At 47.0% G+C, this 25,132-nt stretch overlaps 4 protein-coding genes across 4 annotated transcripts; 1 reads left to right on the top strand and 3 right to left on the bottom strand.

Annotated features, from left to right (window-relative positions):
• Nucleotides 1–5,974: 5,974 nt before the first annotated feature.
• On the bottom strand, nt 5,975–7,675 carry LOC306735390 (tripartite motif-containing protein 16-like; the record flags this gene model as incomplete). Its single annotated transcript, XM_079216850.1, has 1 exon — nt 5,975–7,675. Exon 1 carries the CDS (start codon nt 7,658–7,660, stop codon nt 5,975–5,977), a length of 1,686 nt encoding a protein of 561 aa, XP_079072976.1. The 5' UTR covers nt 7,661–7,675.
• Nucleotides 7,676–9,037: 1,362 nt separating this feature from the next.
• On the bottom strand, nt 9,038–13,241 carry pcare1 (photoreceptor cilium actin regulator 1; the record flags this gene model as incomplete). The annotated part of the gene is made up of 2 exons (XM_079216952.1): nt 9,038–9,161; nt 9,889–13,241. 2 exons carry the CDS (start codon nt 13,239–13,241, stop codon nt 9,038–9,040), a joined length of 3,477 nt encoding a protein of 1,158 aa, XP_079073078.1.
• Nucleotides 13,242–19,261: 6,020 nt separating this feature from the next.
• Nucleotides 19,262–21,646, top strand: spdya (speedy/RINGO cell cycle regulator family member A; the record flags this gene model as incomplete). Its single annotated transcript, XM_079216849.1, has 6 exons — nt 19,262–19,649; nt 19,754–19,812; nt 19,902–19,987; nt 20,119–20,290; nt 20,473–20,821; nt 21,585–21,646. 6 exons carry the CDS (start codon nt 19,262–19,264, stop codon nt 21,644–21,646), a joined length of 1,116 nt encoding a protein of 371 aa, XP_079072975.1.
• A 476-nt stretch (nt 21,647–22,122) lies between these two features.
• On the bottom strand, nt 22,123–24,854 carry trmt61b (tRNA methyltransferase 61B; the record flags this gene model as incomplete). Its single annotated transcript, XM_079216847.1, has 7 exons — nt 22,123–22,237; nt 22,339–22,422; nt 22,508–22,695; nt 23,528–23,619; nt 23,725–23,915; nt 23,992–24,094; nt 24,180–24,854. 7 exons carry the CDS (start codon nt 24,852–24,854, stop codon nt 22,203–22,205), a joined length of 1,368 nt encoding a protein of 455 aa, XP_079072973.1. The 3' UTR covers nt 22,123–22,202.
• Between the last annotated feature and the right edge of the window lie 278 nt (nt 24,855–25,132).

The raw sequence follows: 25,132 nt of genomic DNA, 5'->3' as shown, positions 1-25,132 counted from the left end.
TGGATAGAGGGGAATGAAATCTAGCTCAATAATAAAAGTCTAGCTGTCCCTCTCAATGCCCCGTCTCTGACTGAGGGAAGGCTGAACAGCACCAATAGATCTGCATGTCAGCTTCATCACATGAGCATGTGCAGAGGGGTGATGGGAGACGGATTGTGGGGCGAGACACCCCCCTGGTGGAGGACGGGTCTCACTGCAGGCGATGAAGTTAACCTGGAGGACAGACGGTCACTAATCCACCAATCCGCCTCCTGCAGCTCCTTTTAGAGATCAGTTCATGTTTAGTGGATGATTTATTAGAAAGGAAAGAAACGGCATTGATATCAGAGCTGACATAAGACCGGTGTGGTATTCATGTTAATAGTGTTTTTATAGTCAGGAGGCCGCAGGAGGACGTAGGAAGCCGTAGGAGGCCTTAGGAGGCTGTAGTAGAACACAGGAGGCCGTAGGAGGACGCAGGAGGACGCAGGAGGCCGTAAGAGGACGTAGGAGGACATAGGAGGACCTAGGAGGCTGTAGGAGGACGCAGGAGGCCGTAGGAGGCCGTAAGAGGACGTAGGAGGACGTAGGAGGCCGTAAGAGGACGTAGGAGGACCTAGGAGGCTGTAGGAGGACGCAGGAGGCCGTAAGAGGACGTAGGAGGACATAAGAGGACCTAGGAGGCTGTAGGAGGATGCAGGAGGCCGTAGGAGGTCGTAGGAGGACGTAGGAGGCCGTAAGAGGACGTAGGAGGACGCAGGAGGCCGTAGGAGGACGCAGGAGGACGCAGGAGGACGCAGGAGGACGCAGGAGGCCGTAAGAGGACGTAGGAGGACATAGGAGGACCTAGGAGGCTGTAGGAGGACGCAGGAGGCCGTAAGAGGACGTAGGAGGACATAAGAGGACCTAGGAGGCTGTAGGAGGATGCAGGAGGCCGTAGGAGGCCGTAGGAGGACGTAGGAGGCCGTAAGAGGACGTAGGAGGACGCAGGAGGCCGTAGGAGGACGCAGGAGGACGCAGGAGGCCGTAAGAGGACGTAGGAGGACATAGGAGGACCTAGGAGGCTGTAGGAGGACGCAGGAGGCCGTAGGAGGCCGTAAGAGGACGTAGGAGGCCGTAAGAGGACGTAGGAGGACCTAGGAGGCTGTAGGAGGACGCAGGAGGCCGTAAGAGGACGTAGGAGGACGTAGGAGGCCGTAAGAGGACGTAGGAGGACGCAGGAGGCCGTAGGAAGCCGTAAGAGGCCTTAGGAGGACGCAGGAGGACATAGGAAGCCGTAGGAGGCCTTAGGAGGCTGTAGGAGGACATAGGAGGACGCAGGAGGACGTAGGAGTTTTGCAAATGTTAACAACATATTTTAAGGGTTGAAATACATTACATTTTAGGATTATTTATATATAACGTATATGTCTGTAGTATGTCTATATGCTGCAGACATATACACTATAGTTATAAATAATACAGACGTGTATATATATATATATATATATATAACACAAAGGTATCCATTGATAAATGCAATACACAAGGAACAGTGACCTGGACACACAAACACACACACAATGCGTTTGTTGAATGTAATTGTAATACTGTGTATATGTTTAATGTATCAATGTTCATGTTATGTTAATGTATTAAAATTCACATTAGTATTTGTGACCTTTTTATATATATTGTATTATTATTACTTTGATGGCAACATAGTTTTTTGGAAATGTCCATGCCAATGACGCCACGTTGCAGAGAGCATAAAGGTTTACGGTGTGATGGATCTGCAGAGCGCATGAGGACCAGCGCCAGCCGGGGGAAGTCCGGGCTGTGAGTTTGTTTTCCTCTCAGGATTCTTCAGCTGGCGGCTTCACTTCCCTGATGGGAACTTCATCAGCAGGATTGTTTTGAGCTGATCATCTTTCGCAGCTTTCTTTGAAAACTGCCAAACACACAGAGCAGCGCTTCAAATGGGAAAAGAATGGGACAAAATGAAAGGGAGGATATTATTGACCCCTTGAAAATATAAGTTATTAAAAGTAATGATAAAAAGAACTACAATATGCAATTCTACCAAACATGGTGTCTGTAAGCAGTGCACAGCAGGAGGCCACTAGTTCAAATATAATGCTATGCAAATATTCTGAAAGAAAACATGTGAAGCAAAAACTTGTTTCTTTGTTTAATCTTTACATCAAAGTGTTACGCAAACCCGCTCAGTTTGCGGTCGCCAACGGTATTCCACTTTGTCGTTTCCTTATTGATTTAAATTGTTAGAAAGAAAACAGATGAGTTATTCAATACACGGGTCTTCAGTGCAAGCCTCGTTACAATGCATGATCCTATCATCAGAGGACCAGAAACAGGAAATAAGACCCAGAAAGTATTCCACTGTTTCAGCCTCTTCATCAGCCTGAAACAAGGCGTCCAGGTTATTGAACTTTCAATCGTGCCGGTTTGACGGAGCTGATGACATTGTTGTTGTGGCTTGAGGCGTAATCATGAAGTGCTCTCAGGTTAATACAGGCGGTGCATCTGCCGGATGGAAATGTCTGATGCCAAACTGGGGGCTTCTGTCAGGGGACTAAAGGTCTGTACCACAATGAACCACGTGGATCACTGCCATTGCTTCTCCCTGTACAACTAGGTGACCCCTTGCATTCGCCTTTCATCTCTGGAACAGCGACAGTCATCCAACAGCGTTCGTTAGAGGGAGCCGTGCCGTGGCCCCTCTGGATTTTGTTCTGCTTGGAGGCCTCAGACACCATATCAGCTTTCGCTGACCACAACTGGGGATTTTGCAATTGTGGCTTAATTGCCACCTGCATCTCGTTAGCACGTCAGCAAATAAACGATCATCACAGGAGACCTAAAGTTTCCCAAGTTCTGGTCTTGTGTGGAGGTTCTCTTAAAGGGGCGCTTCTTCAATTGTACCCATAAAGTTGTAAAAGAGTGTTTATAATGGCTTTATCCCCGATGACGTCGTCATCATGCCCGCAGTGCCAACTGTTAAGAGTTTAATAAGTGGACTACACCTCACCCTCTAGGTGGAGTCCATGCATGAGCTGACCATCCCACGGGGAAAAACCTCATTGTGCTTATGGGAAGCTGTGATATTGTGAAACAAGAGTCTGAAGTTCAGTGACAAAGAATCTCTGGTGCTTTCACTCTTAGGACACAACAACCAACAAAGACATCAATAACAATATTCATCAAACATTTAGAGCTCAAACACTGATAGAGATGGGCTTTGGAGAACAATGTGATACTTGGATCAGCCTGCTCTACAGAGACCCAAGATCAAAAGTCAGAGTGAATGGTCATTGCTCTGAATTTTTCAAAGTGGAGAGGGGCGTGAGACAGGGGTTCACTGCCACCCGTCCTCTTTGTACTTAGCATTGAACCTCTAGCAGAAGCTATACGCCAAAATATACAAATTCAAGGAATAGTGGATGACAGTGGAACAGATCATAAAATAGCTCTGTTTGCAGACAACATTTTGCTTTTTATAAAAAACCCTCTTCTCTCCATTCCTGCACTAATGCAGTGTCTGCACAAATACGGCTCAGTATCAGGGTATAAAATTAATGAAAACAAATCAGAGGCGATGATGATAAGTGGAGTCTGGCCCACCCAGTGGAATGAGGATGTTTCCTTTCACTGGTCTAAACAAGGATTCCGATATTTGGGAATTCATATTACACCTAGCCCCACACAGCTGTTTGAGGCCAATTATAAGGTAATCAAACAAATAAAAAATGATATGTCACGTTGGGAAATCCTTCCCCTCTCATTGTGGTAGAGCAGAGACAGTGAAAATGAATGTGTTACCCAGACTCCTCTTTCTGTTCCAGTCCCTACCTGTGGCAGTACCGGTTTCTACCTTCAACATGCTAAATAAAATAATCTCAAAATTCATCTGGCAGAATAAGAGACCCAGGATAAGGCTTAAAAAGTTGTTTCTGCCCAAAGATAAAGGAGGCCTGGGGCGACCACATTTTAAATTATATTATTGGGCAGCACAACTAACAGCTATAGCGGCATGGATTGGAAACGAGCAGGAGATAGGATGGACCCAGGTAGAACAAAGCACAGCTACGGGTATAGCTACATCAACATTGCCTTTTATTGACACAAAATCCCTTAACAAAATTAAAATTGAAAACAAATGGATAAAACACACACTGAAGATTTGGACAATAATACAAAAAACACTTGAAGGTTCAAGCTCACTCTCAAGGGCTACGCCACTTGTAGGCAACATAGAATTCCCTCCCTCTATATGGGATAGTGGTTTTAGAAGATGGGCTGATAGAGGTCTTAAAACCATCAATCAACTATTTGACAAAACAGAACTCAAATCCTTCTCTCAGCTGCAAGAGCAATATTCACTTCCATCAAAGGACTTGTATAAGTACCTTCAAATGAGACGCTATATTACAAACCATAAAGACCGACAGTCAGTCAGAAGAAATCCTAATGCAATGGAAGAATATTTTATTAGTATAACAGAAAAATGCTTTCCAACTAAAACACGTCTCCCACATATATAGAAGGCTTATTATAGCTGACAAAACACAAAATACATTGAACATTAAAGAAAAGTGTGAATTGGAACTAAATGTTATAATTGAGGACAACACATGGGAAGACATGTGCAGCACATGCCATAAAGGAATCAACAGCCCATTATGGAAGGAATTCGACTGGAAATTAAAAATGAGATATTTCTACACACCTCTTGTAATCTCCTCATGTGGGACTGATCCACTGGCTTCACTATGTTGGAGAAATTGTGGAAAAATAGGAGATCATACGCATATCTTTTGGGACTGTCCACTAGTTAGAGGGTTCTGGAAAAACATTAAAACAGAAATCAATAAAACTATGGAAGTGGAGGAACCCTTAGAGCCACTAATATTTCTGCTGGGGTCCATACCGAAGCATTTAGGGGACACTGATAGGAGGTATATTTTGCGTATTCTTTTAATTATTGCCAGGAAAACGATAACTGTGAACTGGAAGACTGTAAACCCACCATCAATAACTCAATGGAGACAGAGATTAAAACAGGTCCACACAATGGAAAAAATGACTGCAAAATTACAAATGAAAACAGATACCTTCACAAGACGATGGACTTGGGTTACACTATACCTAGATACCATGGAGTCACAAAACCAAGCTCTACCACCAGAATATCACTGCTGTCAATCTGTGAACCCTGCCCGAATATGAATGTCAGCTTCCTTTCATTTCAGTATCTTTTACTTTACTTTATATATTTTTATATATTTTTTTAATTTCTTTTTGATTATGATTTCATTTTCTTCTATTTTGTATTATTCTTTTTTTTTCCTCATTGGTTATTTACTTCATTTTTGGTACTTAATGCATGTATTACTTGATTGTATTTAACTGTACTTGGTTGGGCGTTCCCCCCCCCCCCCCCTTGCTGAGCCCTCCTGGTGGAGTGTGTGTGTTGAAGTGAGGACATGGAGGAGGGAGCATACGGGTGTGTGTGTAGACTGCTGCGTGAGTGTATGGGCATCTGTTAGTCTGGATGTTCATGTATGTAAGAGTCAGAATTTATACTCGTATTTAGACTACCGACACTAAACGCCACCGCTTTGACTATTTGGTACCTGCTTTATCATGTTTGTTTATTTTGATGTCAAGGAGGACTCTGATGTGATGAAAACGCAAAATAAAAAGTTAAAAAAAAAACATTTAGAGCTCAGAGAAGTTTACATTTTCCTGCAGAGAAATATGAGTTGAGGTAAACAAAGAGCATCATGAGCAGTGAGAGCCTCCACGACTAAACAGACGGAGCGCCGCCTCAAGAAAGTCAAACATTTACAGGACAATAAGGAGACGTCAAAGTACCGCCCACAATGTTTGATTGACAGGTGAAGAACAGTCAGCTCTCGGCAACTATGATGGACACAAAATGAGTTTGAGAATTAAAACACAGAATTTAACCCTCTGCTCTTTCAATCACGTCTGTCTAGTTGAGCTTACAGAACTCAGCAGTGTTTTTATAATGCGGATCAATCCAAAGTCCAGCATAGAGAGGCTGAGTGAATGTGGTCTGGACTCTGTGGAGGAGAGTCATGGTTTCAGAGACGCTGTAGAAGGACAGAACACCTGCGCTGTGATCCAGGTACACTCCTACTCTGGAGGGCGGAGGACCAGAGACGGGAGCTGTGATACTGTTGTAAATAAATGTAGAACTTTCTTTGTCGCACTTTAACGCCCAAGATTTGTCATTGAATCCAAACACACATTCATGACTGTTCCCTGTTCTGCTGATATTCTTGTATGAGACTGATACATGAGCTCCTGTTCCTCTCCTCTCCACCTCCCAGTAACAACGTCCAGTCAGACTCTCTCTACTCAGGACCTGATGACACCAACCAGTGAACCTGTCTGTGTGACGAGAATAAGACTGATGTTTACTCATTAATGTTGCTTTTCTGTTCCCCTCAGATAATAACAGCCGTGTGTGTGCTGTGTTTGGATCCAGAGTGATTTCACGTGAATACCTTAAGAATCCAGCTCTGGTCGTGGGCTCTGCTTGTGAAGGTGACAGTAAAACGTCCACTTCAGTCACTGCCAGTGAGACGTTTGTCCACTTCTCCTTCAGGACGTCCTGCAGTTCATCTCTGACTTCTGACACAGCCGCCGCCACGTCCTCAAAGTATCTCAGAGGACGGATGTTGATGCCGGTGGAGTGTGTAGACTCTCTGAGTGGTGACAGGGAGGGGTAGTTGTGTAGGAACTGGTTGTGATCCTCTGTGTGTGAGAGCAGCTTCAGCTCAGCGTCCTTCCTCTTCAGCTCAGCGATCTCCTGCTCCAGCTTCTCCTGAAGCTCTTTGACTCGACTCACTTCCCTTTTCTGCTGGGATCTGACCTGCTGCTTCACATCGGAGCTTCTGTTCTCCAGGAGACGGATCAGCTGGGTGAAGATCTTCTCGCTGTCCTCCACTGTTTTATCAGCAGAGAGATTGACGGCCTCCACCTCCTGATGGAGCAGCTTCACGTCCTTCTCTCTGTCCTGGATTCTCTGCTGGATGTTTAGTCGACTCCCCTCCAGCTCTCTCTGCCTCTCGGTCCTTTCTGCTGCAGCTGAGACTGTGTCGTGGCCTTTATGGTCATCCACAGAGCAGATGTAACAGATGCACTGCTGGTCAGTACGACAGAACATCTTCATCACCTCGTCGTGACGAGAGCAGATGTTCTCCTGGAGCTTCTTGGACGGCTCCACCAGCTTGTGCTTCTTAAATGGAGCCGCTTCATAATGAGGCTGCAGGTGTTCCTCACAGTAAGAAGCCAGACACACCAGACAGGACTTGAAGGCTTTCCGTCTCCTCCCAGTGCAGACATCACAGCCCACATCTTCAGGTCCGGCATAGCAGTGATCAGCAGCAGCAGCTTGGAGTCCAGTCTTCTTCAGCTGCTCCACTAAAACTGCCAGCATGGTGCTTTTCAGCAGCACAGGCCTCGGTGCAAAGGTCTTCCTACACTGAGGGCAGCTGTGGAGTTTCTTACCGTCCTCTTGGTCCCAGTGGCTTTTAATACAGTTCATGCAGTAGCTGTGTCCACAGGGAATAGTCACCGGATCCTTCAGTAGATCCAGACAGATGGGACAAGAGAAGCTTTCCCGATCCAGCTGAACTCCTTGCTGCGCCATTTCAGCTCTCAGTAGCAACGACTATCTGAGTTTCACTTCCTGAGAAGCGACTCTGCTTTGACTTGATCTGAACAACACGTGATGTTCAGTGAACGGGGCGCGTCAGCTCTATTGCTTCACACCATGTCGGTTACACCCATCTCTGAAGGTGTAGATCTGAAGGGGAGGGAACGAGGAAACGTGTGGACAGGGTGCAGCTGCTGTGTTTGAGAGCAGGAGGAAGAGGGAGGGGCTTATCCAGGAAGAAGAGCCGCGCTGTGAATGTGAACTTTGTTTCCTCATTTTCAGACGGAGACTCGGTTGAAACCGGCTGCATGTTTGAAAGCGTTTATGTTTTTGTGAGTTGTAACATATTTCTTGTCTCCTCAGGCTTTGGTCATGTCTCCATATCTTATCCTCAGATGTTGTTCAGTTTTCTTTTACTGCTTAAAAAAACAACCAGATGACAAAAGAGTTACAACAGGTACAAGTACAACAGGCATTAGTTACATTTAGATTAATTTGTTAATTCATTAATAAAGGACACAATTATTGTTAGTAAAATGTATGATGGAAGATGCAAAAGTATGAATGATTGTATGAGGGTTATTTATTAATAAACACATTGTAAAAAAAAAAACATGAAACAGAAAAAAAACAATTGGTTAGAAAAAAAAACTTCTTGAAAATAGTGATTGAGGTTGGCCTTGTTTTTAGCTTGCAGCACAGATACATGGCCTCTCACTGAAAGAATTACACCACAGTCAATAACAATCATATTTAACTACTGATGATGGCGTTATTGATTGGATTAATACAAAGACATATCTCTGATGAGATTCAAATCCTGGAATGATGGCACTGATGTGATGAAGAAACATTCAGCTCATTCAGGGATGGCTTAGCTGTGAGTAATGGAGCAAGACTACTCCATGTTTTAATAACCCACTATAATATTTGTTTTTAATTAATTTTGGGGGAATTAATAGAAGGTGAAACAGACACCTCAGACCATTGAGCCACCAAGACGCTACGCAGTATTAGCATTTTGAAGATGTAGCCTCTGGCCTGAGCAGCTGAAAGGAAACTCACAGCCTTGTGTGAAGAATGATTAATCACACCTGCACCTGCAGCCTCATTACTACACCAGCTGATGAATTCCATTTATTGTAAAAAGGAAATGCGTACATGGTGCATGCAGACAGTGCACATGCTCAAGTATGCATGCAAATACGCACACTTTTTACCCAACATTTGATCATAAACATTGTGGAGATGCGCTGCCACAGCAAAGTGGATACAATTTGCTCTTGCTCTCTTTGCGGTGGCATAAACACGTCTTAAATCCTTGTTAAAGCCTGCTAATCCATAATCCCACTGGCACGTCATCGGTCCCCTTTAGTCTCTGAGCAAGGCCTGTCCGACAACACAGAGGTCCGGGTGCGATGCCGAGCGTAGAGTAGCTCTGAGGTTTGATTGGCTCCCCCATAATTCTCTGTCCCTGGTTGGTTCATCATCCAGCCTATGAGAATGAATGGAGAATGTTGTCAATATCAATTAGGGAAGTGGGCCAGGTGGGTTTGTGTCAGTTAGAACCAAGGAGGGTGTATGACTAAGATTAGTGTGTGTGTGTGTGTGTGTGTGTGTGTGTGTGTGTGTGTGTGTGTGTGTGTGTGTGTGTGTGTGTTTACTCTCTGGAAGAAATAATGTAAGGCTACTTCCATGATTTAGAAAAATTGCCTTTCACGTTTAACATTGGATTGTTTGGGGGTGTTTCTGGACACTATTGTGACACGTAACCCTTAATATGCCCAACATTTAAGATTAATGCCGTATTCAACCTAGAAGAGGTCGGCTAAGTTCATAGTGCAGGGAGATCAAAAAGATGGGCTTTATTTATTTCATACTCTATAGCTGATGTCTCTATGATTCAATATTCTCTTTTATCCTTAAGGTACTCTCACTACATCTTGGAAACATGTCATCTTTAAGTCCAAATCATGAAAAGTCATTGAATGATAATCTAATAATGTAGTATAATAGCATTGTCAAATCAGTTCTATACCAAAACAATATACTGTATTTGATGCAACTAGAGACGTTCTCCATTTTCCTTATAACTAATACAAAATCCATACTAGCACAGTAATTACATTTACAGGAACGTGAAGGTACCTGTACAATAAACCATCACAAAAGATTGAATGAAAAGCCATATTAAATTACATAGAAACATGGTAAACACTCACCCCTGTGAGCATATTGCTGGCTCACTCCCACAAGTCTCAGCCACTGAGATGCCTGGCGATCTTGGTGGCAGAATTAGACTTGGCCTTCGATCTGATTGGCTACGTCGGATGAAGGGTCGAGGTCCTTGAACGAATACAGGTAACCTCCCACGACTTCCCCAAGAACGTGAGAGAAAGGAGACCCCGGTAGAGGCCCATGCTTGGGGTGGACAAGGCTGGGCCTCAAAAAGTGATGGCGATGCGGGGCAGAAGACTGAACGTGCGTTATTGATCATCTGAGCACTGGATGAGTCTTCCGTGCTGTTCTCCCTTGACCATCTTTGTAGTCTCGGAGAGGCTGGTGGAGACGGTGCTTTGAAAGGGTAGGAAGAGGGCGAGTTTGAATTTGAAATATTCTGCTTTGTGACCGGTGGGCTGGGGAGCCTTCCTTGAACTGCTACTGGTGTGGGGAGTTTCCTGTTAACAGGGGGGCTAGCTGAAGAAGGTGGAGTAGGTTGCCTTTTGCAGTGCTGGGGACTAGGAAGTCTTCGATGTAGACTGCTCGGTGTAGAAGGTGTAGAGGGTAACATTCGCCCCCTATTTACAGGTGGTGTGGAAGGTGGTTGGCTCCTGACCACAGAAGGAGGAGGCACTGTAGAGACTGTGGTGTTACATCCAGGCACTGAAAAGTTGCCACCATCTTGTATGTCTGCTGATTCTCCTTGACTGGCAGATGGATTTGTTGATACGTAACTCTTTGACGATCTCTGTATGTCTGAAGAGTGTCTTAGGTGTATACTCTTTCTGTCTGGCTGGTACAAGGAATCATTTCCCTTCCCTGTGTCTGCCTCCAGTTGGACGTCTGGTTGATTGACCTTTGACGGAGCAGATGTGTGTTCTTGATTCGCTCTAGGCAGGGAAATGACCTTGGAAGCTTGTGGCAGGCCTCCTTTACTTGGCAGCACTGTCACTGACTGAACTGAGGCCCTCAGTCGTTGTGATACTGCAGCCCTTTTTAATGAAGGAGATTTTCCGGGGTTTGTTGCCCCTTCATCTGCTACACCAGTGAAAAGATTCTGGGCACTTTCAAAAGAATTGTCCATTAATACTTCCAGCGGAGGCGGAGGAAGACTATCCAGATCAAAATCGTTGGTTTCAGGTCTACAGCTTGTTATCCCACTACTAAGCACGGCTTCCATATTCCCTAAACCAGGTAGCACAGGAACACCACACTTCCGCACTCCTCTGAGGGGCCCCAGAACTTGAAGACCTTCTAGATCCTCTATTCCTTGACTGAACGTATTGATCAGTCTTTTGACTGAGTTCCTGCCTCTGTAAAGGCCGGAAGGTGGTCGTGGTGATGAAGGAGGACTAGGAGGTGGGGTGGCTTTTATTGGACCCTTGGATGTTTTCTTGTCCATAGGTTTATCATCTTCCACAGCAGTAGCTACCTCCCGTTTTTTACTGTTGCACCTTGTAAGACCTGCTTTTTCATCAAGTGGTTGGGGATTGCTGTTCTTCTGTAGTGAGGGATTTTTGCGATGAATTGCTGGAGATTGTGCTGGTGAGGTTCCTTGATTTTGTTTTGATGGAGCAGTCTTCATGTTCCCACCTGCCTTGCTTTTACTCATCCTTTGCAGCCTCTGGTTTAAATCCTTCTGGGTCCTCTCTAGTTCAAGCAGAGTAGGATCTTCACCTTTGCTCCGCAGGGATTCTGCTGACTGGGAACGTCGCTCTCTAGCCACTGCAGTCTTTTTTACCACTGCCTTCCGAAAAGGTGCTGTTGTTTGAGGCCTCCTCGGAGGACGTTCCTCCTCCTCCATCCATTGCCGTCTATTGGTTTTTGGGCTGCCACCTAACTTTATTTTGGCACTAGCATCCTGTGATGGGACAAACTGTATCCTACCACTAATAGCATTTTTCATTTTGAGAGTCATTTCGACATTTTGAGGATTCTCTATGCGCTTTGGGGCCAAGCGGCGTGGATGTTGTTGTTCACGGTCGACAGTTGAAGAATTTGATCGCTTTCTAATCCCTACATCTTCCAAGCCTCTATCCCTCTCCTCCTCCTCCTCATCGTCAATGTCGTCTTCTTCCCCATAATCCAAGGAGACTGATCCTAACAATGAGTCTCTATGGTAACTGGCCATTATGGTACTTGTGGAACCTAATGAGTTGAGTGAGGTGAGGGACACACTTGGACTTATTTGACTTGCAAGCTTGTGTCTTGATACGCCTTGCCTAATGTTCATGGAAGTGTATCCCATAGGACTGACAGGTGTAGTTCTATTTGTCCCAGTGGACGCACAACTCTCTCGTCTATGGCGTCTTTCAGATCCAGCAAGGGATTCGCTCTCCGCCCCAATACCACTGTCCTCACTCAAGAGAGCAGAATCCTCTGGCCCAGGCTTGCGCATAGAGGCCATTTCTATTCGAGTTAAGAGTTGCATTAGCCTCTTCTCTACTGCACGTTTGACTTTCAATTTCTCCTCTAAAAGCTCGGAGACAGAGGCAAAGTATTCCACTGCCTCCTCCAACGCACACTCCCCAATTCCGGCAACAGTCTGGCTCACATTTCTCATTCTCTGTGTGGTGTACTGAAGCAGCTGCTGCAACAAATCCGGCGGGGGCTCAAAATTAGCAGAGCCAGTCTTCAAAGGTGGAGAAGATGAGAGGTTTTTCATTTGACTTGGCCAAGCAAGATGTTCTCCATTTTCTTTTAAAACGTGTTCTCCCTCGTCTACCATCTCCTCCAGTCCCTGAATCATTTCCTCATAGCGTAGAGCCATGAAAGCAACCATGGTCTGCACAGAATCCTGTGTTTGGGTTGCTTGTTCTAGAAGTCCCAGTAAAACGTCATATTTGTTTATGCTAGGATTCAAAAAGGCATAAGCAGCTTGGTGAGCCTTGACCAAAGGTTCAGGGAAGTCCACTTTCTCTTCTGGTGGTTTGTCTTTGTCCTTGTCTTTCTTTTTAAGCCCCTTAATACCTCTGGTATTTTTTTTTGGTTTTCTGCCAGGCTTCTTTTCTGCCACCTCCTGCATGTCAACGTTTTTGTCTTTTCTCTTAGAAACTGTGTTGTTGTCCATTCCTTGACTCCCCAGTTTATCCACATTTACTGCTTCAGGGACTAGCTCAGTTACATATCTATTTTTCTGTAGTGTCAAATGAGCCTCTTTCTGAAATACCTGGCTTTGTCCAGCTGCCTTCATCTCCTTTGTATCCCCATCCGTTGATCCCGTTGAATTACGATTCTCTCCATCTTCAAAATGGGAATCTCTGGGGGTTCCTTGAGGTGCAGGGGGAAGCATTCTGCTCTTCCTCATGGGATCCAGAGTCCCAAAATGATTGCCTTTGGATGGTGAGCAACCCATTTTGGCTGTCTTCAAATACAAGCTGATTTCTTGGGTCTTCTTTGAGACACAGCAGTGGAAAGAATAGCCACGGTCCTTAGCCACCTGCTGTATCTGTCAGTTTCAGATGGCTGAGACCGTCAAGTCTGATGAAATCCCTCCTCACAAGGATGCTGCCAAAACAAAACCTTGATACATCCATTTTACGAGTCTCTCATCTGTCATAGATAGGCAAAATAAATCCACCGCTCGATGCCCATGTTTAAAAAAAAAGGCCCTTGTAGCGTGCTCTCAAACACATCCCTCTCTACCTTACACAAGCAGCTGAAAGGATTAGCGAGGCTTTCAGTGAACTCCTCGGCATGCACATATGCCACGTTAAAGCATGCAAAACTCACCTCCTTGTAAGACTATAAGCTCATTTGCGTAAGGAGAGTTGGCCTCAGGTGGCTTTTTATAGTCGGCAAAACAATATCTCCCTATTTAGCTCGAGGGGTATTTCTTTTCTTTTGCAAAAACAGAAAAACAATCAAATAGATTTTAAAAGAAAATGACACAAATAAATTCAAATGAACAGGAAACAAATAATATATATATATTTAGAAGACTGAGCTTTATGGTTTGATCGGAATGACAACAATGTACACTTAAACATGATGCAATTAAGATAGAATGTCATTTAATGTCAATTAATTAATTCGTGAATATATTTTAAATCCTTCTTATGTGGTTACTTTTAAAATATCTATGTATGGTCACATATGCACCTTTATTTAATCCCTGTAATCTCTGTCAAGTCACAATGTAATGCATTTGATTACAGTAATAATACAAATAACCAGTTATCCCCTCTGCTATCAAACTCTGCTCAGTCATCAGCACACAGATCACATGTTCACAATTCCCTGACCGCCTGTCTTGTTCCTCTAAGCCCAATACGTCGATCGGGAGATCACATGCCATTAAAAAAAAATAATAACTTTATCGACAAAACCCAGTTCCCAGTGTGAAAAGTAATGTCAATCACCAGGAACGCTGCGCCCGCGATGGTCGGCAGCTTGAATGGATGTATTGCCAAATGCACGGAGGACGATGTTTTCCTCGACTTCCTTAATTACCACTGCATAACACACCAACAAGCATTATGCGCTACAACGCTCAACATGAAAGAGATCATGGATGTGGCAACGAAGATCACTGTTGTGTGCGCATCTGGAGAAGGACTACGGCCACTCTGACTTCTACACACTGACGTGAGACGGCTTATAGAGCTCTGTCCAGAGATACAGGAGTTTCTCCATGTTGTTAAACATGCAGAGTACAACCAAGAGCAGTCAATATGTTCACGCTTCTGCATTACAATTTAAAACGTGTGTGAAGTGTGTGTTCCCCTGAAGGAGCAGCCAGATGTGGGACTGCAATAAGTCATTTTGATTTACTTTTTAACCCTTGCACTTTAATTGTCGGGTAGGATGGACTATTTTTTTACTGATACTTGAATGTGACTTGCAGCCCAGTTATTATTTATTTACGTTGCACTTTCAGAGGCTTGATTGCTATTTTGAGTTACTTTAAAACTTTATGTGTACCTTTTCTTTACTTTTAAAGCATATTTGCACTTTAATTTGTATTACTATTTAATGTATTAGTTATGCGTGTCCTTGGTCTTCCCCGGGGTCTCCTACCAGTTGGACGTGCCTGGAAAACCTCTAATGGGAGGCGTCCAGGAGGCATCCTGACTAGATGCTGAACCACCTCAGCTGACTCCTTTCGACACGAAGGAGCAGCGACTCGACTCCAAGCTCCTCCTGATGTCCGAGCTCCTTACCCTATCTCTAAGGGTGAGCCCGGCCACCCTGCGGAGGAAGCTCATTTTGGCCGCTTGTATCCGAGATCTCGTTCTTTCGGTCACGACCCAGAGTTTGTGGCCATAGGTGAGGGTTGGAACGTAGACCGACCAGTAAATGGAGAGCTTCGCCTTCCGGCTCAGCTCCTCTTCACCAGGACGGACCGGTACAGCGCCTGTTTTACTGCTGCAGCCGCACCGATCCGTCTGTCGATCTCCCGCTCCACCTTACCCTCACTCGTGAACAAGACCCCGAGATACTTGAACTCCTTCGCTTGGGGTAGGCAGTTTGTCCCCACCTGGAGGGAGCAATCCACCGGTTTCCAGCAGAGCACCATGGCCTCAGATTTGGAGGCACTAACTCTCATCCCTGCCGCTTCACACTCGGCTGCAAAACGCCCCAGTGAATGCTGGAGGTCACGGTCCGAGGAGGCAAACAGGACCACATCATCCGCGAACAGCAGAGAGGCGATCCCGAGACTCCCGAACCGGATCCTCTCCGCCCCCTGGCTGCGCCTAGATATCCTGTCCATGAAGGTCACGAACAGGACCGGTGATGAAGGGCAGCCCTGGCGGAGGCCAACACCCACCGGGAACGTGTCTGACTTATTACCGAGGATACGAACACAGCTCCTACTGCAGGCGTACAAAGACCGGATGGCCCGTGCCAACGGGTCCGGCACCCCATACTCCCGCAGCACCCCCCACAAAAACCCCCAAGGGACCCGGTCGAAAGCCTTCTCCAGGTCCACAAAGCACATGTAGACTGGTTGGGCAAACTCCCAGGACCCCTCCAGTAGTCTTTGAGGGTAAAGAGCTGGTCCACTGTTCCACGACCGGGACGGAATCCGCACTGCTCGTCTTGAATCTGACCGAGGACACGCTGGAGGGATTATATCTCCCGGCTGGCCTTGGAACGCCTCGGGATCCTCCAGAATGAGCTGGAAAGTGTTGCGGGTGAGAGGGAAGCCTGGGTCGGCCTGCTGAACCTGCTGCCACCGCGACCCGACCCCGGATAAGCGGCCGATAATGGATGGATGGATGGATGTATTAGTTATGATGATGTTCTGATGTTCAGATCTTGTTACTCACATACATTTTAAGTTCAAATTCCAACATTTTGAGTCATTATTTTAATTTGCTATGGGAAATAGTCATTAGATTAGTCGATTAATCGAAAAAATAGTCGATAGATTATGAAAATAATCGTTAGTTGCAGCCCTAGAGTCAGCCTTTTCCCACATGAAGTCCAAACAGCATGATGATGACAATAGTCTGCCTGAGGCTGAGCAGCAGCTACTGTCTGCTGTTCACTCAGTGAAGACATCAGAGTAACATGTCAGGGCCAAACATGTACAGAAGTGTATTGTGTCATAAGGGTTCATGCAGTTTTAAAAGTAGCTCGTGGGCACCCTGCTCTATGCAATACTAAGCATAAGGATATGAGCTATGAAATGTTAAATAAATCAGTCCAACCGGTGTTTCCCACACATTACATTATATTACATTACACTACATTACATTTCAACAACATGTGTATGCATTGTGAATAGCAGAACTATGGGTAAAGTCAAACTTAGGGCTGCAACTAACGATTATTTTAACAATCGATTAATCGGTTGATTATTTTTTCGATTAATCGATGAATCGGATAAAAAAATGTTTTTATCAAAAAAGCGTTCATTTCCAACCCTTTATTCAAAAACAGAAGTGACAGTGCAAAACATCTTCAGAAAGCACCAACAGGTTGCTCCTTGAACATCCCTGAGCTGTTCATTAAAACAACAAAATGGACTAACACTAAAAACATACACATGTATGCTTTACATCTGCCAAATGTGAGCCCTTTTTACTGTAATTGATCCCTCCAGAGGCTGCATTTACATACCCTGCTTTATCAATATGTGTGAAATACTGGACAGAGGGAAGCTGTACTGCTCCATATAGAGCGTCCTCTTCCTTAAACGCTTTCATTCTGGGTCTCTTATGACCACGACGTCACGTTGTTGGCTAAGGCTAATCGATTTTTATCGATTTTATCGATTCGTTGTTGCAGCCCTAGTCAAACTAAACTGAATTTGGCATATTCAAATTCAGATCTCTATGGGAAGAACAACGTTTTCAATAATGATTTGAAAAAATATATATTTGCAAAAGTATGTTCCATTTATTGTTTTATCGTCATCTTATTATCTCAAACTGTATTTCTACATGTTTAATATATTTAAAAAAAATACAGGATGGAGGAGTTGCCATTATTTTCCAAAGAAGAAGAAGAAGAGGAAGAGGAAGAGGAAGAAGGGGAAGAGGAAGAAGAAGAAGAGGAAGGAGAAGAAGAAGAGGAAGAAGACAAAGAGGAAGAAGAAGAAGAGGAAGGAGAAGAAGAGGAAGGAGAAAAAGAAGAGGAAGAAGAGGAAGGGGAAGAAGGGGAAGAAGAAGAAGAAGAGGAAGAAGAGGAAGGAGAAGAAGAGGAAGAAGAAGAGGAAGAAGAGGAAGAAGAGGAAGGGGAAGAAGGGGAAGAGGAAGAAGAAGAGGAAGAAGAGGAAGGAGAAGAAGAGGAAGAAGAAGGGGAAGAAGAGGAAGAGGAAGAAGAAGAGGAAGAGGAAGAAGAGGAAGAAGAAGACAAAGAGGAAGAAGAGGAAGGGGAAGAAGAAGAGGAAGACAAAGAGGAAGAAGAAGAAGAGGAAGAGGAAGAAGAAGAAGAGGAAGGAGAAGAGGAAGAGGAAGTGGAAGAAGAAGAGGAAGAAGAGGAAGACGAAGAGGAAGAAGAAGAGGAAGACGAAGAGGAAGAAGAAGAGGAAGAAGACGAAGAGGAAGAAGAAGAGGAAGAGGAAGTGGAAGAAGAAGAAGGGGAAGAGGAAGAAGAAGAGGACGAAGAGGAAGAAGAAGAGGAAGAGGAAGAAGAAGAGGAAGAAGACGAAGAGGAAGAAGAAGAGGAAGAGGAAGTGGAAGAAGAAGAAGGGGAAGAGGAAGAAGAAGAGGACGAAGAGGAAGAAGAAGAGGAAGAAGAAGAGGAAGAAGACGAAGAGGAAGAAGAAGAGGAAGAGGAAGTGGAAGAAGAAGAAGGGGAAGAGGAAGAAGAAGAGGACGAAGAGGAAGAAGAAGAGGAAGAGGAAGAAGAAGAGGAAGAAGACGAAGAGGAAGAAGAAGAGGAAGAGGAAGTGGAAGAAGAAGAAGGGGAAGAGGAAGAAGAAGAGGACGAAGAGGAAGAAGAAGAGGAAGAGGAAGAAGAAGAGGACGAAGAGGAAGAAGAAGAGGAAGAAGATTGGTCTCTTGTCCCGCGTGCAGGTGACCTCCCGTCTCCTCCATCTCCTGACTGCGTGATTCCCGGTTCTGGTTCTGGTTTTAACAGCAGTACTTTTTATTCGTTCTTCTCGGTTTCTCCCGTTCACAGGGCAGTGTCCCGCGGCTCTGCCCGGTGTGTCGCTGGTGTCCGTAACACCGAAACCCGGCGATTTTTGACCGTTTTTCTTGTTTCTTCTGAGAAACTTAAACAAGAAGCAGCTTCCTCTGCTCATCCACTGAAGCAACGGACCACCACACAGGTGAGGACTCGGCTAACTCAAAGTTAACTTGACTACGTTTTTATTTATTTATTTTCGCCAGAATAAGTTCGCCAATAACGTCAACATTAGTTTCAGAGCTGTCCGCTAGCTTAGTTTCAGAGCTGTCCGCTAGCTTAGTTTCAGAGCTGTCCGCTAGCTTAGCTTCAGAGCTGTCCGCTAGCTTAGTTTCAGAGCTGTCCGCTAGCTTAGTTTCAGAGCTGTCCGCTAGCTTAGCTTCAGAGCTGTCCGCTAGCTTAGTTTCAGAGCTGTCCGCTAGCTTAGCTTCAGAGCTGTCCGCTAGCTTAGTTTCAGAGCTGTCCGCTAGCTTAGTTTCAGAGCTGTCCGCTAGCTTAGCTTCAGAGCTGTCCGCTAGCTTAGCTTCAGAGCTGTCCGCTAGCTTAGCTTCAGAGCTGTCCGCTAGCTTAGCTTCAGAGCTGTCCGCTAGCTTAGCTTCGTGACTGGTTGACATTGAGATGTATTCGGATGGATATTCAGGTACTAGCTTAAAACTAGCTAATTGCGTTTTGTGTGTACTGAAAAAGCACTAGAAAGTAATGCTGTTTGTGGTTTTACATTAGTTATTTAACTTCAAAACTCTCCATTACGTTTCCTCTTAGACCCCCCACTGCGCATGACCCAGCCCTAAAAGCATGATGAAGCACAACCGCTGCCAGGCCTCTTCCTCCACGGCCGCTGGCGTGAAGCCCGGCGGCTCGATCCCGCTCCTAACCCGGCGAGGCCTCCGGCTCAAACGGGCCAACGGCCAGGACGCCCCGGGCCCGCCGAGCAAGGGCCAGCCGGGCCCGCCGAGCAAGGGCCAGCCGGGCCCGCCGAGCAAGGGCCAGCCGGGCCCGCCGAGCAAGGGCCAGCCGGGCCCGCCGAGCAAGGGCCAGCCGGGCCCGCCGAGCAAGGGCCAGCCGGGCCCGCCGAGCAGGAGCCAGCCGGGCCCGCGGGTCGAGGGGTACCGAGCCAACACGACCGTAGCCCCGACCATCATCATCCAGCGGCAGGAAATGGCGTCCTTCTTCAGACTTTTTGGTGTGAACTGTTTTTCCTTTTTCAATTCGGTGGCAATCAAAGGGATTCGTATGAAATGTCATTTGATTGATAAATGATAAATTGTATGTGTGTTTCGGTTACAGACGACGACATGATCCACGACTTTCTGTGGATGGACTGTTGCTGTAAAATGACTGACAAAGTAAACTGTGCAGTAAATACACTACCACTAATAAATGGTACATGGAGAGTTAAACGCTGCTTAAATCACTGTCCTCCCTAACGCTTCAGTACCTTCTGGCCATGACCTTCGTGTACTTCAAAAGGGCGCGCTTCACCATCGCCGAATACACCAGGAAGAATTTTTTCATTGCACTGTAAGTTTGAACAAAACAATACATATAGTAAAATCTCTATGTTGTATCTCGTTATCCTTGTAGAAAAGTGCCCTACCCCCCACTGGGCACGCTGTAACCCCTTCCTTTTGATGTGTGCGCTCCCTCGCTAGGTATCTTGCCAACACCATGGAGGAGGATGAGGAGGAGAGCAAGTACGAGATCTTTCCATGGGCGCTGGGCAAGAACTGGAAGAAGCAGTTTCCCCGCTTCCTCAAGCAGCGAGACGAGCTGTGGGTCCGCGTGGAGTACAGGGCTGCTGTCAGCCGGCGCTGCTGCGAAGAGGTGCGAATGATGAAGGATGTCTCTCTGACTCTTTAAGGGTCTAGTTTTCTGCTGCGCAGTGCAGTTTTTATGGTTTTAGATTACCGCCAGAAGTTCCATCTCTGTTGTTGTTGGGTTTTTTTTATGAGTGAGCTGTATTCATGTATTTCTGGGTCTGCGTCTCCCTTTCTTTGTCCTTTCAGGTGATGGCCATTGTGTCCTCTCACACCGTGTGGCAGCGAGAGCGGTCGGAGCACCACAGCGGCGCCCGGCGGCAGTACGGGGCCCGCATTCGCATCCCCCGCGGGCCCCTGGCCCCGCCGGTCTCCTGTCCGCTCTGTCAGCGGGGCGGCGCGTCGGACCGGTGCTCCTCCGCTTCGCCCTCCGGAGGCTCCTCTGCGCACACCCCGGACCCCGCCTCGCCCCACCCCTTCACCTCCGCACTGAGCCTGGAGGTCACGCCGCCCCGGGCCGCCGCCTGTCGCAGGAAGGTGGTGGAGACGGAAATCCACACGCAGCATTCCTTCTGCTGTAGTGCTGCGCAGGTTCCCAGTAGGTATCAGGTTCCCCAAAAGGCAGAGATGATCATAAACTCCATCAGCAACTTTGAACCAAAGATTGAAATATAGAAACAATTGCAGATAAACTAGTACCTCCTACTCACTACCTGCTTTCTTTTCTTATTATTTATGTTGCATATGCTGTGTGCCACACATTGTATACAGTAGGCCTAGCATCCACAATCATCGTGCATGTTAATGAAATCCTTGCTGCTGGAGTTTAGGTTAAACATGAGTTTTAAAGTAAACGCCTCGAGGGCCAGCAGCTATATAAAGGTGGCGCTGTATGTCCTGTGATACCGACTTGAATATTCAGGAGGTCGTCTTTATTGCCCCTACGCAAATTTTCCGATTTATTAGCAATTATCAAACAACGACGCAGTTAATTGTCCGTGTGTGATCAGTTGCTACTCAAAGAAATACATCTGGGGTTTTGCCTCCAACCCTGGCGTCCGTACCCTCCACTGGAGGGCGCTAAAGATCAGTGTGTGCCAGGATTAGTCTGCACCGAGGTCAGATTTGCACATGTATAACAAAAGTCTTAATACTTGTAATGTACTCGAAATTCTGTATTTATAACAAAATAAATAAGATGCATTTAATCTGTCCAGTCAAAAATAGTCCACATTCTGTTTAAACCTGCTATTTCTGCTGAAACAATCTGATAGAGAGCAGTATTGGTATTAGACTTGGTGTAGAATAAGATTCCTGAGGTCTTTTCCCACATAGATCCACTAAACTGTGTCTTTCCTCAGGGGACGAGTCCTCCGGTGGCTCCTCGTACGACCCCTCCATGGACTGGATCAGTGAGGAGTAGAGCGCCGGGCGAGTCGCTCCTCTCATGCCACTTTCACCCTGAAGTAAAGGTCTGAAAACTTTACCGCTTTATTTATTATTTTTATGCGACTTGAACCTGTCCAAACAAAGTTAAGTAAAAGTTAGCGTGTTTTGAGAATAAAGCTCATGTCATTCCATATACATCATTACTCTAGGATTGTTGTTTAACCTGCACTGAGTTCTTGGTATTTATTTATTTATTCATTCATGTACAGATGCACTTCTGTTTTTTTTTTTCCAACCACTTATTTGTGTGAAAATAAATGAATCAAAGTTATGTAGTCCGTCACATGCTGGGATGGTGTTTTTAGTGTTGTTGCCGATGTGTTTAATGATCCGACACGGCCTTGAGCTTTGAATAAAGGCATGAGCAAAAAGAATCTTGTCTTTTTGAGAGCCTATGCTGCACTTAAGTTTCATCACGGGAACGGAGCATTTACAAGATGAGACTCTTTTAAAAACGGTAAACATTTTTACTTTTATTTATCAAATAATTTACAATAATAACGTTTTTGGTTCCTTCCGGGCCAAAGGGTCTACTGCACACACTTCCTCAGTTTCACCAGGAATGCTGAGGAAAAAAAAAAGGAAACGCAGAAGATGAGCGAACACACACACACACGCACACGCACACACACACACACACACACACACGCACACGCACACACAGACCCGTGTGGCTCATCTGTTCGGGATGAGGTCTGGCGATGTAGGGAACACTGCCGAAGGCCGGGTGTCCCTCTGCGCCCGTCTCCTCTGCAATGTGACGGTAACAAAACATTATTAAAATGCTCTGAAACATCCGTGTACGGGCACTTTGGTCGCAGCGCTTTACAATCACCTCTGCCGGCCTCCTTCCCCCTCCGCTCCGGGTCCAGGACGGGAGCTTTCCTGACGCAGTAGCTCCCGTCCTTCTGAAGGGCCGGGGCCACCACCCAGTCTCGGGCCGGGACCTCGACGATGCGTTCGCACAGCAGGGGCAGCGGCAGACACCGGAGCCCCTCCAGCAGGTCGACGACCTGTGTGATGCTGGGTGACGCAGAGGTCAAAGTCACGTCAGGCTGCCTCGGCTTGAGTACAAGGTCTCATTATCATGTCAAGACTTTGAAAGGATAGCCTGACACGTTGGGACACACTTATTTGCCTACTTGCAGAGAAGTATGGAGCTGGAATCAGCTGCTGGCTAGCTTAGCTTAGCACAAAGACTGGAAACAGCTAGCCTGCCTGTCAGAAGGTTAAAAAACGTCTTTCTGGATCCGCTGTCAGTCGGCTTTAATAGCTGGAGACTTTTAATCACTGTACTTATGCTAATAAAGACCAGTCTTTTCCTGTTCAACCAACTGCAGTGAGTATACAGTGTGGTATTTATACTGTGTCCTGATTATAAGGACCAATTTCTACTGGTTGAATGCGTTTGTCTTGTTTACGAAGTATTTGAGTATTCTGAGTCATCGCTCATCAAACCCAACACTCAGGAATGAACGGTCTCTGAAACTGAATGGAAATAATGATAAATGATTGTTTATAAAAACGGTTGCTGCTGACAGACTCTGACTAACTGTATCCATAATAAAAGATGAAGAAAAGACTAATCTTTTTATAAATGAAAGTTGTTCAGACCTACAATAACATTTTAACCAGATGAGAGGGAGGAAATGACAACTCGGGACATGAGGTGGGGGCCGCACCTCGTCCCTTTAAAACTGAATGAAATGAACGGATACGAGAGTGGTATCGGACAACTCTGGAGGACTGCGGGTTAAGCATATTTCCCCTATATGTCCAAACTACTAGACGCCACAGGTTTGTGTCTTTCTTGGGGGGGGGGGGGCTGTGTTCTGAAAGGTGGAGATGTACACACTTGGCGAGGTAGACGGCACACACGGCCCCGGGGTGCAGACGGGGAACCACGGCGGGCAGGACCAGGTGAGGGTGGATCAGGTCGAGGGCCACCTGCAACGCAGAGAAGCCGTGCGATGGATGAGCGGAGGGTACATATGTATCCAGTTCCACTGACTTTTGAATGAAACACATAATCGGGTGTTGCCGGACACTGACCGCGTGGAATCCCTGAGTGGCGAGGAGCGGCGAAGCCTCGCAGAGGTCCCCGGTGTGAAACTGGACGTTGTCGGGCCACTCCTCGCCTCGCCGCAGGCTCCACGACTCCCTCCAGCGCCTGTAGTTGAGGACCGCCCTCCTGTGGTGGTCCTCCCTGACCTCCACGCTCAGCACGCTGCCCTTACAGCCGACTGGGGGCAACAACAACATCGTCATCATCATAAGCGACGGTCAGTGGGACCAGGACGGAGTCTGGGGGGCACACACCTGCTCTGGACAGGAACAGAGACATGGCTCCGGACCCGGACCCCGCCTCCAGCACGCGGTCTCCCTCGGTGACGTCCATCATCATGAGCATTGCGCTTGCGTCCTGGGGGAACGAGAGTCACACAAAACAATCAGGAAGAGCCACGGGAGGTCACGTGGGACCGTGCACACAATGCCAACCCCCAAACCTTAGGGTAGGCGATGGCCGGGCCCCTCTTCATGTACAGCACGTAGTCCTCCAGGCTGGCCCGGCGCACCAGGAAGCGCACGCCCCTGCTGGTCTTCAGAAAGCGGCCCGCGGGACGTCCGGCCACGTCGTCGTGCGCGACCACCCCCCAGTTGCTCTGCAGGAGCGCCCCCGCCCGGAGCTCGAGCATCTTCCTGAACTCCACCCGGCCCTTCTTGCGGTGCTCGGCGACGAGCAGCTCCCCGAACGCGAGCGAGCTCTCCCCGGGGAGCGCGGCCGACGCGCTCGCCTGGGGCCGGTCGCCCTCCTCCGGGGTCGCCCCGTGAGCCTCCTCGCCTTGCGTGCCCGACGCCGCAACGCTCGCGTCTTCTTCCGGGTCCCTCAGCCGCGACACCTCGGGGCTCAGCGCGTCCTGGGGCAGCAGGCGGCTGAGCCTCTCCAGCGGGGACAGGGGCCGCCTCGCCCTGGGCGGCGCCGCCTGCCCGCTGCCCGGGGCCGGGGCCGGGGAGGCGTCCCAGCCGCCGCCCTGGCTCTCGCTCCTCTTCACGGGGAAGGTTGAGAGAGTCCTCGCCCCCCTTCTGCATTCACGGAGCACGTCCCTGCTGCGGAGGCACGGCTGACCGGATGTGCTCGTCCTCAGCAGCCGGTGCACGAGCAGGAGCGTTTTCACGGCCATTACTTCAGGTTATACACAAACCGCGTGAACGCAGAGTAAAACTCCTCTCTGACATCCCATCAGTGAATTCAAAGCAGGTGTAAAAAACAAAGGAAAATGACAGCTGTAGTTATTCAAAATAATATAATAAATATAATCGACTCAAAGTGAATATTTACTGACAGTTCGCTCGTGTTCATTCCCAGAAGCTGCGGCTGTATTTACAGCCCACGGAGGTCACCATGCCGGGGAACACGCGTGAGACACGTCATAAGTGAGCGACGCGTGTAGTGATACAC

Source organism: Taurulus bubalis, assembly GCF_910589615.1.
Source record: "Taurulus bubalis genome assembly, chromosome: 4".
NCBI classification, from domain to species: Eukaryota; Metazoa; Chordata; class Actinopteri; order Perciformes; family Cottidae; genus Taurulus; species Taurulus bubalis.
This window is presented reverse-complemented; position numbering and strand designations above follow the sequence as displayed.